Source organism: Acomys russatus, chromosome 4 (assembly GCF_903995435.1).
Source record: "Acomys russatus chromosome 4, mAcoRus1.1, whole genome shotgun sequence".
NCBI classification, from domain to species: Eukaryota; Metazoa; Chordata; class Mammalia; order Rodentia; family Muridae; genus Acomys; species Acomys russatus.
The window spans coordinates 5,260,084-5,284,109 of record NC_067140.1 but is presented as its reverse complement, the minus strand read 5'-3'; the positions used below and the strand labels follow the sequence as shown (position 1 = coordinate 5,284,109).

Here is a 24,026-nt window from a genome sequence, read left to right as displayed (position 1 = left end):
TGATGTAATAAGGAGGATAGGTGTAGTGGTGATCCCTCAGCCAACCAGAGGGATCTCTTAGGAGTGTGAGGATTCAGAGGCTTGGATGTCTGAACTGAGACCTGATCTGTAGGCCTTGCCCAGTGTCATCCCCAGGGGCTGAAGACTAGCCTTAGCCTTTCAGTGGCTGCAGTCCACTCTCCTATTCAGCCCTAGCTCCTGAGAGTTCCACTATTGTCCCTCCTGGTCATTTGGGTAAAGCATTCGGCATGCCCAAGGTCATACCACATTGAATTGTCTTAAAAAGCTTGGAAAAGGACACCAGAAGGCTTAACTTTTCACCAGGGCTCAAATGATCACAGTGGCTGAGGCTAAGGGGCATAGGAGAGCAGGGGAGCAGGGGAGATGGTGTTTGCTCAGCTTTTTAGATTTCAAGCCCAGAAAGCAAGACTAGCACCAAATCTCATCAAGTTGGAAGGAATGTAAGAGATCATCTGCGTCACATTATGTTAAGATGAGAAATGTGAGACTCAGGGAAGAAGCAGTCTGCCCACGGCTGCAAGGTGCTAGCTTGCTGGCTGACTGCGCTCTTTTCTACAGTAGCATAATCAGAAACATCTATATTTTCGGTGAACAGATTGCCAGCCACCAGTGGTTAAAACAGAGTCACTTTTCCTCCTCAACACCTTTACGTATTTATACTTTACTGTTATTTTCTAGGGTGCCAGATGCCTGACACATTCAACTCCTGGTTTCTTATAACCTTGCTTCATGTCTGGTAAGTTAGCCATTTTAAGTAAGGTTACCAAATGCATGTGTGCGCACTGTAAGGCACAGCTCTTATTGGGTCTGATTATATAAGTGCCGCTTGTTCAAGCATGAAAACTTGTCTCTCTCATTTCCATAACTGGTGCCTTGAAGCACATTTTTGTTAAAGGTCAAAGCATAAACCCAGAAAGAAACTAATATTTGTAATATTTTTTTTCAAAGAGCACCTAACCCCATGAATAATGCTATCACTATCTCTGAGAGGCTCTCTGAGGCTGGATGGAAAAGTTCTCTCCCTTGGCTGTTTTAGGAAAGTTCACATTTACGTAAAAGTGGTTTGAATTGTGAGAATCCGTGGTCATTTTCATCGCTGGTCATCAGAAACCTATAACAAATTATACCACTGACATTTATGCCCGTGCCTCTGAGTGTGTGTGCAGGTTAGACACAAGCCAGATTTGTTGTATGTGAAAATATTTAACACCTTAAACAGTATATTTTTTCTTCAGCTGTGAAGTAGCCAAAAGGAAAAAAAAAAAAAAAAAGAAATCCATCTTTCTTCTACTGTTGCATAGCATTAAAGGTCAAAGGGTTATATAGGAGTCAGTCATGTGGGGGTGGGGGCCATGGGAGTGGCCAGGTCTTGAGCAAGTAAACTCTGGAGAACTGGGTTTACTATGCTGACCATAGTGAGTTCTCCAAGGCAGGTGGGGGATGGCTGCCTGTCAAAGGACCCTTGTTTGAGACTGTCTTTAGCCGAGCCTTGCATCATAGGCCTGGCTACCACATAAAGATGTTTTGGTTCTGATTGCGTCTGAAGTGCTTCTTCCAAACTCACATCGTTACCGAGTTTGGCTAAGGAGCCTGAAAGGGCAGTTTATTTTATGGATTTTTTTTTTTTTTTTAAACCCTCTGAACCAGTAGTTGATAGAAGGGGCACTGTGTCCTGGGCACTTTGCTGGGGATTAGGGCCTGTTCTCAAGAAGCTCAGCCCAGTGAGGGAGATAAGACACCAAAATGGCCAGTTAGAAACTATACTACTGGGGGATGGAGAGATGGCTCAGAGGTTAAGAGCTCCGGCTGTTCTTCCAGAGGACCCAGGTTCAATTCCCAGTACCCACACGGCAGCTCACAACTGTCTGTAACTCCAGCTAAAATAAAAATAAATAAATTTAAAAGAAACTATACTGCTAAGTTCCAGAGTCTTTGTAAGTGGTGCTTACAGGATTGGAGCGGACTCTACAACTGTTGAAACCCGTCCTAGCATGGTTAGATTCGGAGATAAACTGTGGCTGCTTGTCAGGCAGCTGAGAAGCACACTGTCTGCCTCTGGTATCCGTGGTGGAGGGTAAGGAGAGGAGGGTGCAGGGAGGGGAACCGAATACATTGGGAAGAAAAGTACTTTTTTAAAGAGCTGAGGCCTGGATGGTGGAATTACTCATTGGAAAGGTAGGAGGGTTGAGCAGAGGCTAAGCGGTCCCCAGAGGAGCTCAAAGATAATATTCAGAGCCGGTATGAAAGACTTTTTATTGCCCATATAGCAAGAGGTATCAGAGTGCTAGAGGGAGTGGACGGCAAAATAAAATATATAATCCCCGTGATCACATCCCAAGGTCAATGCCTGACTAATAGCCGAGAGGGCCTTGAAATTACTTGTATTTCTGTAAACTTTCCAAATTCTGTCTACTCGGCCTTTCTTGCTGAAGCTAACTTTTTAGAGGGATGGCGTGTACCACCACCAGTTAAGTAGAAGAGGGAGGCCATCTCTTCTTTGACTTTTCCAGCCTCTTCCTCACTTTTAATCTCATGAGCCATATAGGTTTTGGTAGAATGTCTTAGCAGCTTTGTTATTCGAATCAGCAAATCCTTGTCAAGGACTTGTTGTGTGTGTGTTCGGCACCCATGGGGCAATGGAGGGAAGGCTGCGATACGGTGCACCCATTCAAGACACTGTGGTGGTGGGGAATGGGCCTTGGGTGTGGTTGTCTATAATAGATGGTACTTAAGTGCTTGGCTCAAAGCCCAGAGGGATGCTGCAGAGAGCTAGAACTAAGTCTGACTTCAGTGGCAGGAGTGGAGACAGCGTTGGGAGAAAGAACGGTCGAGGGATTTCATGACGGGCAAGTAAAATGACTGTCATGGAAAAAGATGGTGCTCTGAATTCAAGCACAGCGGTGGGAGGGAAAGACTGTACCCACAGAGCATGGAGTGGGGGAGGGCAGCCGGCTGGCCGAAGTGATTGGGGCAGGTTTGGGGTAGAGAAATAGTTTTGGGCCCAGATGTGCAGTGAGTTGGGGAACTCCCTCTCCTAAGGGGTAAAAACAGGGAGGGAGGGATCTACCCCAAGTCTGGAGAGAAGTTAGGTTCTTCAGTCCTGTTCTTTTAGCGTTGACACCCTTGGGGTGGCAACCATGAGAGGTGGTGGGGAAGCAAGGAGGCGAGGAGGCCTGGAGGCTCAGGAAGCAGTTGTAATCCCACCAGACAAGCCAAAGCAGACAGACTCCTAGCAAAGGCGAGTACCCTGATGGTGGACTGGGTTCCCTAGGTGATGGGTTCCCTAGGTGACAGGTCCTGGGCAGTTGGGATGGGAACAGGATGCCAGCCGTCCTGTATATTCCTGATGGTGTCACTTCTCCTGCATCCCACAGTTTTTCTGTGACTTGAGATTTAAGACTGCAGACCCTCTTCTGTTCCTCGAAGACCTTTGTTAGTTGTGTATCCAGTGAACCTGCAGTGGCACTGACTGTGTGGCTGTTGTCTTTGCTGAACGAGATCAGTATTGACAGCAGCTGCTGGAAAAAAAATGCCGTTAGGCTTCCCCAGCATCCCGACACCAGCTTGGTAAAGCAGCGTCCTGTGCTTTACTTTATTCCGGCCAGCATCGTGAGTCCATTTGGGGGTCAGAGACCTAAGAGTGCCTCCTGATGTTTCCTTCATTTCTTTCCCCTGGTCTGTCACTAGTTCCCTGGCTCAAACTCTTGCCCCTGAGCTAGCGATAACAGGTTAGTTTGCCCTGTATCCAGTAGGCATGCTTGCATTATGTGCAAATATGTGAAGCCTGTCAGGAAACGCCTGATGCTTCGTGTTCTATTTGAACTAGTTGCACTCAGAAGTTGAAGGTTTCACCCACCAAATTAGTTCCCTGATTCCCACCTCTGCTCTCAAGTTTCTTAGTATTGTAGAAGATGCAGCCTGGATCTTTACTGCTCTTGTCTGCTGCCATTCTGTGCTGTCTTAGTGTTTGCCTTCCTTACTACTGGACATACTCATGTTTTCTCCTGGATATCTAATTAAGGCATTATTTTCACTATAAAGCCCCCACCTCCATCTGAGGCAGTTCTTTGGTGACCCTTCGATATCTCTTCTCATTTTAACCAATTTTTAAAAGATTTATTTAGTTATATAATTTATACACATGAGTGCTCTATTTGCATGTGTATTTGCATTATAGATGGTTGTGAGCTTCCATGTGGTTGCTGGAAACTGAACTCAGGACTTCTGGAAGAGCAGCCAGTGCTCTTAACCTCTGAGTCATCTCTCCAGCCCCATTTTAATCAATTTTAAGTTTAAAACTTTGATACGTAAAAACATAAATATATACATGTTAATGAGGGCAGCATAATATTTTGATACATACATATACACATTATGTAATTTGTGTTTGCACACAAGTATGTGTCTGTCTGCATGTGTTTTTGTGTGGAGAGGCCAAAGGAGAGTGTCTGATGTCCTTTATCACTTTCCAACATAATAATAATCACTAAGCCAGGCAGTGGTGGTGCACGCCTTCTATCCCAGAAGCAGAGGCAGATAGATCTCTGAGTTTCAGGCAACGAGGGGTACATAGAGAAACCCTGTCTCAACAAACAAAACAAACACAAATCAATATGGTGATGATGATGGTAAAGAAGATCATTTTGTACTATTTAAACTCGCTTCAATTTTATAAATCTTTTTATTTGCTGTTTCATTGTAAACTTTTTTGTAATCCTGGAACTCAGGTCCTCTGCAAGATCGGTATGCCCTCTTAAGTGCTGAGCCCTGTGCTCACACACAGTGAATCTCCTCCTTAGCCACACTGTGTAGATGGATGAAGGGATTGCTCCTTAGGTTGACGTGTATGGGAATGACCGGGCCACTTCCTGTCTGTGAAACATGCCTGCAGAAAAGGAACCAAGCGGCTTCGTGGAAACCAGAAGGCAGATTTCAAAGCCGCGTGTCTATTTCAGTCCCCTTGTGTCCCTCAAGGGGAGGTGGTTCTGGGGGTATTATGACATTTGCCACAGGCCACTTCAGGTCCCACAGCAGCAGTGGAGAGTCTGAGGCCAACCCCAAGCTGTTGCTATGTGAACTGTTAGTGACTTAGTGTCCCTTCTTGGTGACCAAGGGGACAGGGGTCTCTTTTTCTGAACACAACTAGCTAGCTAAGGACACGACTCAGTGGCCACCAGCTCTAAAGTGAGCTCTGCTTTTCTTAGCATTCACTGTCTGTGTCCTGGGAATCCCTGGAAATGGCAGATGCTTAAGGACAGCAATGGCTGGGCCATCAGGGGTCCAGAGCCAGAGGGTGGGCCTGAGCTGTTAGGACAAGAAGTAAAAAGGAGTTTCACTTGCCAAAGCCAGATGAGACTTGCAAAGAGGCAGAGGAAGGAGGTACCGATGGGAAAGGGCCAGGAAAGCATCCTTCCCCCATCACGGTCCAGCCAGAGGACGGCCGTGGCAAGCATTGGCAGCACCTGCCAACAACTCTTTAAAACCACTGTGTGGTGCAGCTGTAGCGTGTCCTGGGGGTGGGGGGGTGGGGCTCCTGCTGCGTCTCAGCAGCTTCAGGTCCACTCTGTATGGTGTGCCCTGGCTGTGTGCACAGCTTCTTCCTCCTTCGCCAGCCAGAGGCTCTGGTCACACGCCCACACGTATAGGTTGTTGTGTTGCTTTGCTCTGTTCAAACCAAAAGCCCACGCAGCAGAGTTTTAATCAGCACGTATGGCCTTTAGTGCTCTGGTACTTGTCAGCTAAGACTTTGATCTTATGGATCTGGCTGCAGGCCATACATAGCTTAGTGGCGGTTCGCGTCTGGTGAGATGGTTTCAGGAAACATGTTGCCCCGCTTTCTTTTGCCACAGACATGTCTGGGGGCTCCCATATTACCCCTAGAAAGCTTAGATTTCCCAGGGAGGAAGTTTAGGAAATCAGGTAGAAGTAGGCATGCGTATGGCCCCGGGAAAGGGCCAGTCTACCAGCTCACCAAAACTAGAGCACTCATTAGAAAGCTCAGAGGCTTGAGTATGGCCATGTTGGGCCTGCTCTCGTGGCCTCAGCAGACAAACTATGAAAATCCCACGTGAGATCCCTGTATAGCGGCCAGTGTGACAGCCCTGCCCACCTGCCCGCCCGCCAGTCACGGCGTTCAGAATCAGATCCCCCTCAACAGTGAGTGACGTGGCTGAACAAGGGCAAATCTTAAACATGGCTGAGTGAGGCAGGACGGTCAGAGCTGCCAGAATGTGGCAGGAGGTCAGTGTAGGACCGACTCAAGGATTCTGCCCTCTCGCTCTGCTGAGAAGAGTCATGGCCTTTCTCCTTGGCCTGAGGAGAGGAGAGGCTCCTGTTGCTTTTGACTGTGCAGACTAGGATGTTTTCTTATCAGGAAAAGGCTGTGAGCTGGGCCGGCACTGAGTTGAAGGAATAGTGTGGGAGGCCCTGGCTCGGGGAAAGCGCCTCTCTTCTCCACAGTGTGACCTTAGCTTGCTTAAAAGTGTGAGTTTTCTGTGAAATGCAGAGAGCTGTACTACAGTTGTGTAAATGGAGGAAGGTGATGGGTAGAGAGGCATCAAGTCTTCTATTGCAGAACGTGGTAGCCACGAGGCAGTTGGTGTCTTTAGTCCTTTATCTGAGACTCCTGCTCAGTGGCTTTTTCCTCCTTTGCTGTCTCTGGGCTGACCTTTTACAGACACCAGGCAGCCATCAGAGGAGGGTTCGGGCGCTCCTTTCTTCTTTACTTAGCTGGCTAGGATATTTGCCTTCCTTATATGTAAAAGAAATCAAGATTATTTATGAGCCCCTGGAATCACTGAGAGACAGGGATAGTGTTGAGGCTTAAAACCTCAATAAATTGCAAGTGTAAGAACATCAGCAACTGTGGGCGGAGCATGTCGAGCTGCTGTGGGCGGAGCGTGTAGAGTGGGCTATACAGCAGCACAGCTCACACAAGGAGCAGCCTGCACACACAGTAGGTATGGTAGCACAGGGCTGTAATCCCAGGACTTTGAAAGTAGAAGTAGGAGGGTTAGGGTTAGGGTTAGGGTAGCACAGGGCTGTAATCCCAGGACTTTGAAAGTAGAAGTAGGAGGATCAAGGAGTTCAAGACTAGCCTGAGCTATAAAACCCTGGCTAAAAGAAAGAATAAGAAAAAACAAAAAGCCATGTCACGTGAGCATTTAGTGCGAGGGATACACTCAACAGTGTCAGTTAAGGACTAGGGCAGTGCTGTTCGGAGGCAGACCGGCTCATGATGCCTTGTATCACACAGTCAAAGATGTGGCAGATGCTAGCTTGTCTTACTGTAGACCCTAGAATCATCCAGTCTTTAGGTGGGCCATTTTGAATTTGTTTCATTAATTTTACTTTTACCCTCCAACTTGTGTTTTGTCTTTGAGCCTCACTTGGTAGTTTCAGTTCTGTCTGCCATTCATTGTTTTTGTTTGTTTGTTTGTTTTTGTGGTGAGGGAAGATTCAATTTCACCTTTTTGTTTTGTTTTGTTTTTTGAAGATGGGGCTTCTCTGTGTAGCCGTGGCTGTCCTAGACTTGCTTGTAGACCAGACTGGCCTCAAACTCAAAGCAATCCGTCTGCCTCTGCCTCCCCAAGTGATGGGATTATAGACGTGTGTCATCCCCCTTCCCCCATGGTTCAATACGCTTTTTGTAATGTGATGCTAGTTGTAAAACTTGAAGTGTGCCCTGTGAGGAATAAAGGACAAACAGCCAATAGATTCTAGAGAGTTCTGGTCATTGAAAGGGGCAAACAAACAAACTTCAGTGTAATTCTAGGTACAGGTCTCTGTTGACATAGGTTTGTAACTTTGGGTGGGTCATGTTCTAAACGTGGGTTTTTTTGTTCTTTGAAAATCTTAAAAATATTTTCACTTAAGTGTATGCATGTTTTGCTTACCTATATGTCTGTACATGTTGTGTGTGAGTGTATGTGTGTGAGAGTGTGTGTGTGTGTGTGAGTGTGTGTGTATGTGTGTGTGAGTGTGTGTGTGTGTGTGTGTGTGAGAGAGAGAGAGAGAGAGTGTGTGTGTGTGTGTCTGTCTGTCTGTCTGACTGTGTGGTAAAGTCTCATACCAGGCTGGTCTGGAGCTCACTATGTAGTTCAGGCTAGCCCTGAATTTGAACTAATGGAGGCCGTCCTCAGCCTCTGCGTACTGGTGTTACAGGTGTCAGCCATGTGCCCACTATGAAGCAGGAGGAGAGCAGGAAGGAAATGCCTCCACAGCACTTAGCGGGGGCCTTGTGTGTAGTACCATCAGCTGCTCCTTACAGCATTTGCTCTTGTTTGCTATTTCATTTTTTTTCTTTCTTAATCAGTTTTAGAATATTAAAAACAGCCAGATAAGTTGAATTCTGCCTAGGTCAGGTACTACTCTAACTTGCTTGTGATTTTGTTTGTTCGCTTGGTTGTTGGTTTGGTGTGTGGACACATTTCACAGGGCCTATGTGCAGGTCAAATGGCAACCTTGGGTGTTGGTCTTCACCTTGTGTCTTGTTTAAGATGGCGTCCCCCGGATGTTGTGCTGCCTAGGCTGGACCGTGGGTTTCTGGGGATTCTCCTCCTTGCTTCTCAGTGTCGGGCTGGTGTATGTAGACGTTACCATGGTGAAGAAAGGAAAAGCTGGCACCGTGTGTAGGAAGGGAGACCTAGACATTGGAGCGTGTGTGTGTGTGTGTGTGTGTGTGTGTGTGTGTGTGTGTGTGTGTGTGTGTGTACATGTGTAGATTATGCGGAAGCCCTTCTGAGGAGCTGGTCTTCCTTCTCATTCCTTGTACTGTCTGTTCAGAAGTTACTAAGCAGTGGAGGAAGTAGAATTGACTGTGATGAGCTTCAAGAAGGCTGTTCTTGGAGCTGCCAGGTTCACCATGTGGGCGTGGCCTTTTAGAAAGAGTTAGGACAAAGTTCTTTACAATGGGATTTTTACTCTGTCCTTCACTTTGATTCAGGAACTTAGGGCAAATCAGTGAGCTTTTAGTTAGTGCTGAGAGCTGGAGAGGCCTGTGCATCAGAACCTTACACTTTCCTGACAACACAGGAACCCTCAGGATATGCGCTGATAGGCAAACCGATTCTTGGTTTCGTAAGGAGAGACTTCCTGTGAGTTTTATATTGTACAGTGCTCTGCATTGGTCACGTATCCACTGAACTAGCTTGGTGCAGTGCGTTGGGAGGAGTTTGAATTTCTCTCCTTTTGTTGACAGCCTTCAATCCACTTTTCCTAAACCCTTAGGAGCACCGGTGTCAGGTAGAGGGTTCGGTAGGTTAGGGAGAGCGAATGTCGCTGTTTACCTTTCCCTCAAAGGGCAGTGCTATCTTGTATTTCCGCACCGGACAGTGACCTCAGTCCCACAAAAAAGAAAAACAAAAAACAAAACAAAACAAAAAAGAATTCCTCCCAGTTGTCACTTTCTAGCGTTGGAGACATTGATATTTAATTGCTGGAAGGGAGAGTTAGCCTCTCAGCACTCACCTGCTCCAGATGCCAACACGCTAATCTCTTCTCAGTGGCCCACCCTTGTCTGCTTAGTCCATGGGGTCCAGACTTTGTTAGCATGACATTGAAAGCCACTTATAGCCGGGCGGTGGTGGCACACGCCTTTAATCCCAGCACTTGGGATGCAGAGGCAGGCGGATCTAGGCCAGCCTGGTCTACAAAGGGAGTCCAGGACAGCCAAGGCTGCACAGAGAAACCCTGTCTTGGAAAAACAAACAAAAGAAAAAAAAAAAGGCCACTTATGACTTCTCTGGCCTCACTTGCCTGCCTCTCACACTCTACCCTGTCACAAATGTAGGAATTTGTTGTTCCTTTAATGCGTGCTGGCTTCTTCCCCGGGCCCTGCCTTTGCTTTCCACGTTCTGTCTGTTGGGGGGCCTTTACTTTCTGTTCTCTTTTCACTTCCGCTCATCCTTGCAAACCCCAGGTGTAATGTTTCCTTTCCCACCACGCCTTCTCAGATCCCATCCGTCCCAAAGTAATCTTTCAAACTCCATTGCACATTACTGTCCTCTTCTGTTTTACGTGTATTTATTTCTTTCGTGTGTGTATGTACACATGTGTGCGAATGTGCCATGGTGTGAAAATGTAGGTCAGAGGACAGCTCTTGGGAGTTGGTTCTCTCCTTCTGCCATGTTGGTTCCAGAGAGTCAGGTTTGGTAGCACGTGTGCTTTCTCACTGAGGTTCTCACTGGCCCTTTTCCGCTGTTTGTCTGTGCCTTGTTTCTCCTAGGAGACCCATGGCTTGAAAGCTGGACTCATTTGTGTCTTTGCTATCAGTGTAACACCCACTCACTCATTCAGCCACATATCTACGCATAGTAGGAGCTCAGTTTCTGGTCACTGGGTAAACTGCCAGCCAGCTTCAGAGCGCCTTCATTTTGTATTACCTCTCTAGCCCGGCTGCCCTTTGAGCCGACCACTGTCTTCTGATGGCTACAGACAAGCTGTGCTGGGAATCCCCACACACCTCGTCTCATGTTGATATAGTTAAGAAAGTTTATGGTCAGAAAAAAAAAAATCTGTGCCCTTTAAACCTCAGTAGGCAGGTGGATTGACAGACTACAGAATTTTGAAATAAATTCCATTACCTCACTATTGCTGTTGATGAATTGGCCTCCCATGACACTTAGGCATCAAAACACATTGTGTCTTTTCAGGTGAGAGGCTGACAAGGAGCAATTTGATTAACTTATTTAAAAAACACTGTTGAACTTTGACTTGTGCATTTCTACTTTGAATCTGTTCTCTGTCTCGTGCTGTAGCCCCCATCTTTTATCACTGCCTGTTTGAGTGTCTCCAAGTATTACATCTTAAGTACTAACTGGGTTTAGATGTTAACAATTAGAAGGAAAAGCCAGGCGTGGTGGCGCACGCCTTTAATCCCAGCACTTGAGAGGCAGAGGCAGGCGGATCTCTGAGTTCGAGGCCAGCCTGGTCTACAAAGTGAGTCTAGGACAGCCAAGGCTACACAAAGAAACCCTGTCTCAAACAAACAAACAAACAAAAAGAACGAAAATACCAGCAAATGCCCTTGAGATCAGTAGCAAACCTTCAGTCGGAACGCTTCACACTCGGGGACTGGAGAGGTGGCTCAGTGGCAAACAGCAGGTACTGCCTTTATGGAGGATCTGAGTTTGGTTCCCAGCACTCAACTTGAGCTGCTCACAACTGCCTGTGACTCAGCTCCGGGGATCCAGTGCCTCCGACCTCCAAGGGCACGTGAACTCATGTGCACACACCACTCACACACAGAATTCAAAACAAAATAATAAGAGCTGCATGCTCACCAAGTATTTATTCTTACACGAACAAGCTAGTTTTCTACATTTTGAACTTGTCCTTTCTATGACTTAAATCTTTAGATCTTCCTTTCCTGCTGAACAGTTTGTTTACTTTTGTTCAGTAAATCTTTCTCTTGGTGCAGCTCAACCTATGGTTTTGATTTTAATATTTGAATAGACAAATATAAGACCCTTCTCCTGTTTTTCTCCAAGTTAGATGTCTTCTGGTCCTCCTCCCAAACATACGTGTGTGTGTGTGTGTGTGTGTGTGTGTGTGTGTGTGTGTGTGTGTGTGTGTACACTCAAACTCAGGTCATCAGGGTTGGGTGACAAGTGCCTTTACCTGCTGAGCCACCTTGCCAGCCTGCTCTCTGATCTTCTTTTTTGCTTCTTCTCCTAATTTTACTTTTACTTTTTAACTGGCCACCGTACACACTTATAAATTATACACTATTTTGACAAACATGTACATTGTGTTTTAATGAAGCCAGAGTTATTAGCATGCCCATCATCTCATATATTATTTTTGTGGTGTGAGGATAGTCAAAATCTCCTTTTCTAGCTGTCCTCAAGTAAATGACATTCTTGTTAACTATAGTCTTACTACTGTGCGGTAAGACAGACTAACTCTTTAATGTGATGGAGCCTCTTGTCTCTTCAGACATGATGTTCAAAATTGCCATCAGTAGATGACGCTGTTCCAGGCAGACTCAGTGTCTGCCTTCGCACATTAAGAGACACACTCCACTATGTGAAAGCACATTGATTTGGGATTAGCATCAGTGTCCTCTTGACTTGCATTGAGCGTGTTCTATTACCTTCCATTTTTCTTTTCTTTTTTAAGGCATTTTTTACATAGGTAGTTGTGGTGCATGTACCCTGGACCCATGGAGCTTTATCCAAGTACAGGTGCTTGTGTTTTCCCTAATCACCCTCCTGTGAGCCGCAGCCCATTGAGACAGACTGTGGAGATATTTTTGGTTTGTGGTTGGGTCATGTAGCATATTTGTGCCCTTGCCCAGCTTGTCAGCTGCCCATTTGATAAGTGTGTTTTCCCCACTTTGGTCATGGAGATGTTGAGGCTCGTCGGATTGGAATCATTCCATTGTTGCTTGTAGATTTTTCTTTTTACAAAGGAGGGTTGTGAGATGCGGTCTTGCTCTGTGGCCCAGGCTAGTCTTTAACTTCCGGTCCTCTTGCCTCTACCTCCTGTGTCCTGGGATTTGCATGTGTGTGTCCTCATAGCCTGCTCTGAATAAGAACCTGCGAGTTGGTTTTCTTTTCTCTCCTTTCTTTCATTCTACCTTCCTTCCTCCCTCCCTTTCTCTCTTTTTCTTCTTTCCTTCCTTCCTTCCTTCCTTCTTCCTTCTTCCTTTCTTCCAGCAGGATCTCCCTATTGTAGACCAGGCTAACCTTGAACTTAACAGAGATCCAATGGGTCTGAGGCTTTGGGGGAATCTCAAGATGTGGCCATTCCCATGTCAAAATACACATTCACTCAGGACTTTCTCAGATCAACACCCCCCACCCCAACACACATGCACACACACACACACACATAAACCCTTAACTGCTGAGCCATCTCCCCAGCCCCTTACTATCTGATTTTAATGGGCAGGATTTGTATGGAGATAGAACTGTCAGTTTAGATAAGATTCTGTAATTGTAGCAGGAATTGTCCTTCAGGTGACTAGTCTGTTGCAGTCACTTAATATCTAGTTCAAAACTAGAAATCAGATGGTCATAAGAATAACATTAGGAACTACTTTGAAAAGTTAGTAACCTTGACTATATTCTTCTTATAATGAAATACAATATTTTAAAACAGTTTTTATTTTATATATATATATATTCTTTTTTTTTTTTTTTAATTTTGGGGATTTTTTTTGAGACAGGGTTTCTCTGTGTAGCCTTGGCTATCATAGACTCGCTTTGTAGACCAGGCTGGTCTCGAACTCACAGCGATCCTCCTGCCTCTGCCTTCCAAGTGCTGGGATTAATGGCGTACGCCACCACGCCTGGCCCTGTTATTTTTTTTTTTAATTTATTTATTATGTGTATATGAGTGCTCTGTTTTCATACATGCCAGAAGAAGGAATCAGATCACATTACAGATGGTTGTGAGCCACCATGTGGTTGCTGGGAATTGAACTCAGGACCTCTGGAAGAGCAGCCCAGTGCTCTCAACCACTGAGCCATCTCTCCAGCCCCAGTTTTTATTATTTGTAATTACGTGTATGTGTGTGCACCTGTGTGTGGGTTTGTGCTTGGGGGTGTTGGTATCTGAGGAGGCCAGAAGCCTCAGGTATGCCTGGAGCTTGAATTACAGGTGGTTGTGAGCCACCTGATGTGGGTGCTGGGACCTGAACCCTGACCTTGGGTCCCCTGGAAGAGTAGTATGTGCTTAGCTATTAAGCCCTCTCTCCCACTCCTGAAAAAAAAAAGTATGTGTGTGTGTGTATGAATGTATATGCATACAAACATTTTGTTGTTATATTTTTTTGAGACAGGGTTTCTCTGTATAGCCTTGGCTTTGTAGACCAGGCTGACCTACCTACACACACACATATACAAATATACACATATGTCTACGTACATACACATATATATACATAATATATATACATACATACACACACACACATATATTGTTGTTATGTTTTTTTGGAGACAGAATTTCTCTGTGTAACCTTGGCTGTTTTGGACTTGCTTTGTAGACCAGGCTGGCCTTGAACTCACAGAGCTCCTGCCTCTGCGAATGCTGAGATTATCCTGAATATATTTTAAAATCAATAAAAATGACATTATTCTTGCTGGGTGTGGTGGTATACACCTTTAGTCCCAGCACTTAGGAGGCAGAGGCAGATGGATCTCTTGAGTTGGGCCAGCCACGTCTGCAGAGTGGGTTCCAGGACAGCCAGGGCTCCACACTGAGACCCTGTCTCACAAGAAAACAAAACACAGACAAAAGCAGGCTTGATCTTTGCCTTTGGAGGAATTTACATCTAGTGGGAGAACAGTTTGATAATTATAAAAATGTAATCATAATATTCTCAGTGTCTGTATGCTGAACAAATATTAGCCGAGAAAAGTAGAATGCAAGCCACAAATGTAATTGGAAAATTTCTACATTTCTAATTACACCTTTAAAGTAGGAGGTGGTTTCGAAAAGAATGCTAGTTTTTTAATGTGTGTGGGGGTGGGCAGCGCACATATGACCGTAGAGGTACATGCTCCCGTGTGGGAGGCCAGAGGGAGATGCTGTGTTCTGCCTTCTGTTGCCATGCACCTGATCGGGCTCAGCTGCCTGACCAGTGAGCACTCTGTGTTCATTGTCTCCACCCCTAAGGCTACAGGCACAGGCACACCCGTGTGTCTTTGTATGTGGGTGCTGCCATTCTAGCTCCGTTCTTTATGTTTGTAGAGTAAGTGCTCCCACCTGCTAAGCCTTGCCCCGCCCCCTAAAACTAATTCAATAATAGATTTCATTTAAGCTTATCTGAAATAATATTACAATGTGACAGCAATATAAGGAATGTGATTTTTTTTTTTCTTACTGTATCTTTGAAATCCTTGGATTAGCTACATTTAAAATGCTCAGTAGCTACAAGTAGCTAGTGGCTACTATACTGAACAGGAAAATTCTTTGCCCACATTAAAAAAATCCTATAGTGGTGAACAGATATTTCCCCAGTTGAATGGAGGCTCAAGATCTGATTGTCTTCTTACAACTACTTGTGATTTCTTCCATGTGTGGGGTCTTCTGAGGTACCCTGGCACACGGAGCTTACGTTATGTATGTAATATGCAACCATTTTTCAAGCTGCACACTTGAGATGAACTTTTTTTTTTTTTTTTTTTTTACAGCAACTGTGTTATAGCTGTGTTAAAATTATAGCTTTAACATAGCAAAGATATTAAAGACAATAAGGTCGCTTCTGGGTGTTTGACTCAGTGTGCTGCGCTAAAAATCACTCTTCTATGAAGTGTGTGAACTCACAGAAAATGCAGTTGTGCAGTGACTCCGTTTTGCTTCCACTCAGGATGTGTCTGGTCCGAATGAAGCAGGAAGGCCGCACTGGAAAGTACATGTGCCGGGTCATAGTTCATTTCATGTGGGAAGATGTGGAGCAGCGAGGCCGAGTCATGGGGGTAAGTGCTGCCTGCAGATGCTGGGCCTGGACAACCGTCACCAGAAGGTCTGGCCCGAGTGTGGGCTTCTCTGCTCTAGAATGGCTTCGGCATCTCTGTGAAACGTTGCCCAACGTCCAAGAGGCAGGTCAGCTACAGTCACTTTTTTTTGCTTGTTGGAAGCCTGACATACCACGGATGCTTTACGGGCTTGTGCGCATTATTGTGGTTTGTTGGTATGAGGACGTCTTGTACACAGAAGTGGATAGAATTATGGCGATGTAGAAGATGAGATGGGGAACCAGATATTAATCTAGTGTGAGGAGACTGCCTTTGGTATTAATTCAGTATTTGAATTAGTGCCCCTTTTAAGTCCTTTGATTGGTTAGTTTTTGTTTGTTTGTTTTTAGATTTATTTATTATTATGTATACAGTGTTCTTTCTGCATGTATACCTGCAGGCCAGAAGAGGGTATCAGATCACACTATAGATGGTTGTGAGCCACCATGTGGTTGCTGGGAGTTGAACTCAAGACCTCTGGAAGAACAATCAGTGCTCTTACCCTGTGAGCCATCTCTCCAGCCCCTTGTTTGTTTGGTGTTTTTGAGACATGGACTCATGTACCTTAGGAACTCCTGATTCTCCTGCCTCTGCTTCCTAAGTGCTGTAGGCATGTGCTGTCATACCCATCAGACCCGGTTCTCTGAGTTAGACCTTAGGGGAAGTCCCTGCTATAGGGCCTTAGTCTTCAGGAACTAAGGAAAACTCTGGTCACTAGCTACCTAGAGGATTTTGGCAAAATATCCATTGAAAATAAATACCTTAGTAAATTCAGTAGTTAGCCCAAGAAAGAAGACTATGGAGTGTGCGAGTGTGTGTGCAGATGTACACGCATGTGCGTGTATGTATGTGCATAAAATGACTCTGCTAGCTATAGAAAATATGTAGTTCCGGGTTTTATGCGTGTGTGTGTTTTATTATACATGATCTCATTTTTCATGTACTTCCCCACAACTCTCTTTTCCTCACACTATGGGATGTTTTGGAGGTCCAACTGCTGAGTGGGTGCTCGGTCATGGCATACCTTTATTATTGCTCACATTTTCACACATCCCATGCTGATGGTTATCAATACCATCTACTTTTTCTTTGTATAAAATTGCAACCTTTGAGACTCATGCCCTGCATGTCGGTGATGGTTTGTTTCCTCATGTCTTTGAAGGAACTGTAGTATAGGAGGCACTGTAAACATGGGTCTTTACGGACATTTGCATGGCAGTCTGTGGGGACAGCACGCATGCCATTGGCGTATCTCTTCATTCTAAGGAAGCGAAACATCAGTTGTACCTGCTGTCACCCAGTCTGCCTTGAAGTCATGATTGAGCTCTCTGTGTGTGTGTGTGTGTGTGTGTGTGTGTGTGTGTGTGTGCGCAAGCGCATGTGCCACGTACATGCAGAAGCTCAGAGTGGTCAGAGGAGGGTGTTAGAACCCTGTACTCCCCTTGTGAGCCACCGTGTGGGTCCTCTTTGAGACAAGTGGCGCTCTTAACCACTGAGCTATCTCTCTGCCTTACTGAGCTCCTTCTAGGACTGTGCTCTTTGGTTCTTGTCTCATTCCTCCCACTGTCAGGCCTTCTGGCTCTCTTTGTGGTCCAGAGGGAGGTCAGCTGACTAAGCGACTCAGACAGCTGGGTTTTCTACATCCTCAAGTGTTTACTCCTCAGTTCTGTGGCGGCACACATTGGACTCGGGCTGGGGTTGGCATCTCAGATCACCCTACTAATGATGACCGGTAATACCCTTTGTGCTGGCTGCCAGGTATTGCGTTAGCGGCTCTTCCATTAGATGAACATGTTTTGCTTATCTCTGTTGACTGCGCCCTGCTGGCCATGGGACTACTAGAATCACAGCTGTCCCGTCCCAAACAGCCTAATAATCCAGAAATTGCTGACTTCTAGACCACAGGAATTTTTTAATTACACCCTCTCCCACAGATTTTTTTTCTTCCATATATAACAGCAGTCGACACTTTGAGCCTTCTCTGTGGTACTTTGTGTGAAATCTCCCCCCTACTTCTGTGTGCGCTCTGAAAGCAGGAAACTGTCTTCCTCTATTTTTTGCTTATGTGGTAACAACCAATGGATAAATAGGATGAGTTGAATGGGTGCATAAATTAAACATGAGCTTTTGGTATAGTCCATTGGTTTTACTTATTTATTTAGTTACTTGTTTGAGACAGGGTCTCATTTTACATATAGGGCTCTGGCTGGCCTAGAATTTACTGTGTAGACCAGGCTGGCCTTGTATTCACAGAGATCTCAAGCACTGGGATTGAAGATGTGCATCGTCATGTCCGTGTATTCTGTTTTAAGATAACTTATTAGATAAATCGTACTTGATCTGGTCCTTTTGCTTCCATGTCCTAAGTTCTGGGATTACAGGTGTCCACCCTCACATCCAGTTTGGAGCATCAGCTTTTCTCACAGGAGTCCAGGCTACGCCTGTACCGACAGGGCGTGGGGGGTGGCAGCCGCACCTTAAATGGCAACATGTTAGTGACTCCCCTAGTGTAGGCTCCTCAAATAGCAATTTAGAAGAATTGGGTTCTTACTGTTCTTGCTTTTTACTATATTTGACACAACCCTCCCCGCCTCCAACTTAATGATATAAACAAACCACCTTTTCTGTAGGAAGGACAGTTGTAACTTGTGTGTGTGTGTGTGTGTATGTGTGTGTGTGTGTACAGGTATAGGGGTGTATTGTCAGTGTGCAGCCTGTAGCCGTGGCACATGTGACTTGAGAACAGCAGTAGATGGAAGGAGCAGCGGCTGGCCAGGTCCTCCCACAATGGACAAGCATTCCCTGTGCTTCAGTAGACATGGAAGCAGCTCCAGGGTGCTAGCTGCGTGCCTGCCAAGTTTCTCCTTAGCTTAAAAAGAAAAAAAAAAAAAAAAAAAAAAAAAAAAAAGATTCAAAGGTGGTAATTTGCAAATCTTTCTGTGTTATTTGGCATTCCAGGTATACCTCTGTAAGAAAAGTCATAGAAAAAGTAAAACTTATAAAGCCAGCCAGGGTTGTGGTGGTTTTCTCATGCCAAGGAATTCTTAGAAGCCATTACTGTGAGTGGACGGGTGTGGTGAGGATCAAGAGCCAAATTCGCCTCCTGCAAACTGATGACGAACCAGAATTTTTAATCAAGGATTCCTTTGAAACTTGATTTCCTATCAAGAACTCATTTAGTATTCGAGTTCTGGTCTCATGCAAGAGGGAAATTTTGCTTTTCGTCGGCTTCTAAGAAGCCCAAGTGTTGTGGCACATGACACAGACTTATGTGTCATTGGTGAAGCCAGTACAAAAAGCAACTGCTAAATTTGAGGTTACAAAAATCACATCAATAATTTTAGTGTTCTGACTTTTTAAAGGGAAAAAAAAGCCAATATTTGGGATTTAAACATATAAATTAGCTGTGGAAATAAAGTTCATTATATCACCTCATCTGGTCTTGTTTTATTTCATTAACTGGTTCTTAAAAACCTTTGTGAGCTGAGCTGCAGCTGAAGAGGCTGGAGACCATTTTTTCTTGGGCTCTTGCCGGTGCTCCTGAGTGTTGGTACGAATAAGCACTGGGACCTGACACAGCTGTAAAAACAGACAGCCCTTTGGCCCCAGCACTCTCTCCTGATGCAGGCAATTTCAGATGTAAATTTCACCCTGCCTCTGCTGCTAATGAAGTAAGTTTCTTTTGCGGGGTTTGCACCAGGTGTGTCCAGTCTTGGGGCTAACTGGGTGCTTTACTTAATTTTTCCATTTGTGACATTTCAACCAAACTTCAAAAACAAACAAGAGTCAGCTCAAGGCAGTGGCTGACGGTAACCTTAGGCCGGTGCAACGACTTCCTGTCAGTTCTGCTCTGCCAGACATCTCCACCTTTCAGCTCACAAGGAGCAGGTTTAAGCTTCCAAGCCAAGGTGGAAAGGGATGGGGATAAGGAATTACAACTTATTCTCTCTCATCAGTGGGTCCCGCACGCAGGTTGCCTTAGTAAGCCGTTAGATAGGTGACTTCTTGCCTGTGGTATTCCAGAGTAAGAATAAACGTCCTGTGGCTTCCTGGTCCCCTGCTCTGTAGCAGAGGCGCTTGATGAGACGGTGCAGAGGGCAGAGCTGGTACAAACCGGTCTCTTCCGTGAACTTCTGCCTTGCTTATCAGGCCTGGTGTATTGCATTGCAAGATCCTCCCCGGTCACACCCTGTAGTCTCTGTCAATGCCAAACTCATTTCCCACAATGCTTCTTTACTCCAAGCCCATGAAGCTTCTAGCACACTGGCATTTACTAAGCACTCAGTGAGATTCTCATTCCGCCCGCTCCTCCAGCCAAGCCGAATGCCTGCTGTTCCTGTCTGTGCCATCCGCATCCGGTGTGTACCCCAGAGTGTCCTCATACGTATCCCATTGCCTTTATGAGCCTGGGGGCAATCGATTCTCCCTCGCTGTAAGTGCCATAATGATTTCTGTAGCCTTGTTTGGACTTTTATTCCTTCTCTTTTATGTCATGGTGGCTCATGCATGTTGACTGTCTTCTAGATGAATTCCCCAGAGTCGGGACCATATGTATCTCTTTGTAATCTCCACAGTGCTTATAACTGCCTGTTGGCTAAATAGTGACTACCTGAAGAACGAAAGAAGACAATTCTGGAGGCCTGGGCTAGGTATTGGGGAAAATGGGATAACAAGATACCCGTTTCTATTCTGAGGATATTAGTCTGCCGTGTTTTAAATATTGGGAGAAAAATTGATTTCCCCTGTCAGTTTTTTAAAAATTACATTTAGTTGTGTGAGTGCCTGTGCATATGTGTACAGGTGTGCACATGCCACTGTATGTGTGTGGAGGTCAGAGCACAGCTTTCAGGACTCAACTCTCTCTTCATGCCTTGTAGGTCCTGGGGACCTGACTCAGGTCATCCATTGGGCGTGGCAGCAAATCCACGTACTGCTGAGCTGTCTTACTGCTTCCCTACTGTCAATTTTTATGTTTCTGTTTTCTTTGCTTGCCTGTTTTCTACTGGAATTGATTGATTCTTAAACCCTAGCTTATAATAGGGCACTTATTTCAAAAGTGGGATTTGGATATTAATATTAGCAAAGGCTTTAGATTTTCTGAAAATCTTCCAACCTTCCAAGTCTCAATTAGCCCCTCCCCCATGCTCTCCCTCCCCATAAAGATTTCCAACGAGGGCTCGGGATGTAGCTCAGTGGCAGAATGCTTGCCTTGAATTCATGTGGACTTACGCATAAGCCCTAGCACGTAAAACAAAAGAGGGAAAAACCCTGAAACTCCTATTTTACTGTGCTGTGCTTTGCGTCTCAGTGTCAAAGGTTTTGAAAGATAAGAACTGTTTTAAAGATAGTTTTTATAACCATAAGTATGAATGTGTGAGTGTAATAAAAAACGCTTTGAGTTGGAGGCCATAAAAATAATAAGAGTGTATGTTCTTAGAATCAGTAGCTCCCTGAAGGGTTTTAAATGACCTGAGCTATAGGAATTGGATACTCAATTATCAGGAATTAGGTGTGTGTGTGTGTGTGTGTGTGTGAGTGTATGAGAGTGTGTGGGGTGCGTTTGTGCCAGGTGTGTTCACAGAAGCCAGAAGAGAGCGTCGGATCCCCTGCAGTTACATAGCAAGTGGTTGTGAGCTGCCTGGCTTGGTGCTGGGAACCAAACTCAGGTCCTCTGAAGCAGCAGGGCCACTCTTCGCCGCTAAGCCATCTTTCTAGCCCCAAAGCTAAATTCTTAGAAGGCAAAGTAGTTTCTTCATTGGGGACTGGCTCATGAATTTGAGCTGAGTCCACAGACGATGTGTCCCCACCCCAAGAGGTACACCCTCCATCTGTATGAGTTTAAGGGGGCATTCAAGTAGGTAGGCTGCCAGCCAATCTGGCACCTACACACAAGACCCGGAATACTAGTTTGATGGCCCAGTCACTTGTCCGGAGTGGCTCTCTGACTCAACCCCACCCCACCCTGCCCCGCCCAGTGCTAGGGATCCAACCTAGTACCTTGAGCATGCTAGTTGAGTCTACCATTGATCTAGCCTTCCTTCTTGCTTTTTGTTTTTTAGAACAGAGTCGTACTAAGTTGCCCAATTAGACCTTTCTCTTTGATCCCCCTGCCTCAGCATCTGGGGGAGCATGCACCACCAGGCTCACCCGGACCCATTTTATTCTACCAGGAATCCTTGGGTGAAGGTTGATCAGCCTTTCTGTATTTGAGATAGAATGCATTGGGAACCTCCCTGTGCGCTTGGCCTTTATCTCCAGTGCTGTTTTTACCTCCAGTTACAGATTGCGGGTTTCCCGGGGTCTTAGTATTTCTAAAGAGTCAGAAATGGAGCTCTGGATATCATAGTCTTTTACCAAGTGGGTAAAAAGAAAATCCTGGATTTGGTCTGTTTGTTGTTTTCAATTCATTGAAATGCTTTTCTTTTAAATTACATTTCTTTAGTTGGATGCTGTGCTCCATAGAATCTCTATAAAGGAACAGTGACCTTATTCTATTTTTTCAAAGCCTTTGCTGGAGGCCAGTGAGAAGATAGAGGGCTCAGCAAACGAGGGTGCTTGGTGCCAACCCACACAGTTGGAGTTCTAACCCTAGGACCCACGGGGTTGGCCAAGCATTACCCACAGCTGATGGAAGCCATGATAGACACATGTACCCCAACACACACGGGGTGGGGCGGGGTGCTTGTCTACAAGCCCCTACTCCACAGCACCCCTCCTTGAGTGCTCCTCATGCCGGCTGCTCCTAGCAGCTCCTCTTGAGTGTTTTTTGCCTTCTTTCATCTGCTACCCGCTGTTCCCACAGTCCCAGCATGTTGGGAGGTGAGCGCATGGTGCACTCCAGAGTCGTATTCTAGTTCACCTTTCAGGCCGCCAATGCTGCTTCCAAATAAGTCTCCCTCTCAGGAGGCAGAGGACACACAGCCCCACAAACCGTCCTTCCTGTCGCACTGCTGATGTCACCACCACTAACTGAGCCTCCTAAGCTGAGCTATCCTCGATTCCGGCCTCATTCTCAGCCTCCTTGGCTTGCTGGTTACATCTCTGCATCTTAGGCTCACTCCAGCAGCATATCTCTGCTTTATTGCAAGTCACTCCTGCAGCAATCTGTGGCTGTCCCCTTCCCGGCAGCCCTCCTGTCGTATAACTGCCAGAGGCCTTCTTTCTAAGTCTTGCATCTGATCATATCCCTCTCCTGCTAGAAACTTCTGAGTGCTTTTATCCTTTCATCCACTGGGGACAAAATGTAAACATCCTGGCAGTGTGTCTAGAACCTTATCGAGGTATATAATCCAACATATTCATTATTTTCTTTCTTTTTTTGAGACAGTCTCACTGTGTAGCCCTGGCTATTGGAACTTGCTATATAGACTGGGCTGGCTTCAAACTCTCAGATCCTCCTGGCTCTGCTTCCTGAGTGCTGTCTTTTATTGTTGTTGTTGTTGTTGTTTTTTGAGACAAGGTTTCTCTGTGAAACAGCCCTGGCTGTCCTGGACTCGCTTTGTAGACTAGGCTGGCCTTGAATTTACAGAGAGATCCACCGGCCTCTGCCTTCCTAGTGCTGGGATTACAGGCGTGCACCACCCTGCCTAACGAGTGCTGTCTGTTTTAAAAATAAAACATTGAACTGTTTAGATTAAAAAAAGAAACTATTGGGGGCTGGAGAGATGGCTCAGTGGTTAAGAGCATTGCCTGCTCTTCCAAAGGACCAGGGTTCAATTCCTAGCACCCACATGGCAGCTCACAACTGTCTGTAACGTCAAGGTCTGACACTCTCACACCAATGCACATAAATTAAAAAAAAAAAAAATTAAATAAAATATATATTTAAAAAAAAAGAAACTATTAAAATGTTTGAATTTTTTATTTGCAGTTTTTAAAAACTAAAATGTAATTACATCATTTTCTCCTCCTAGACCCCCTAGGATGTTTTGATATCTGCAGCTTATCAAATGACTTAACAAAAGGGAGGTGTTTAAACCTAAAATGATAAATGTATATGCTGAGGTGGAACTCAGGTCCTTTTGCTAGAATGGCAAGCATTTTTCTGACTGAACCATCTCTTGGCCCCTTTATAGATCTTTTTTTAAAAATAGATTTAAAAATTTTATTTTGTATGTATTTTACCTGTATGCATGCCTATACACCATGTGTGTGCCTCGTGCCTGAGTAGGCCAGAAGAGGACATCAGATCTGGACCTGGAGCCTCTGTGTGGGTGCTGGGAATTGAACCTCAGTCCTCTGCAAAAGCAGCCAGTGGTCTTACTCTGCTAAGCCATCTCTAGTGCCTTCTGTGCAATTTTTGGTTTTTGTTTTGTCGACACAGGGCTTCTCTGTGTAGCCATGGCTGTCCTAGACTTGCTATGTAGTCCAGGCTGGCTTCTTCGAACTCACAGATACACGCCTGCCTCTGCCTCTCGAATGTTGGGATCACAGGAATGTGCCACAGTGCCCGGCTACAAGTTTTTGGGTTAGAACGTTTTGTGGTGTGCCATACTTGATTTATGCAAGTAACTCACATTACCTGGGCTAAGGATCCTA

At 45.4% G+C, this 24,026-nt stretch overlaps 1 protein-coding gene across 2 annotated transcripts in view; it reads left to right on the top strand.

Annotated features, from left to right (window-relative positions):
- The window catches only part of LOC127187581 (ubiquinol-cytochrome-c reductase complex assembly factor 1), an 88,658-nt gene that overhangs the window by 31,661 nt on the left and 32,971 nt on the right, over positions 1-24,026 (top strand). For both annotated transcript variants that reach the window (XM_051143607.1, XM_051143608.1), the window contains exons 6-7: positions 700-757; positions 15,341-15,449. In XM_051143607.1, the coding sequence (XP_050999564.1) occupies positions 700-757; positions 15,341-15,449 (167 nt within the window). The remainder of the gene's footprint in view (positions 1-699; positions 758-15,340; positions 15,450-24,026) is intronic.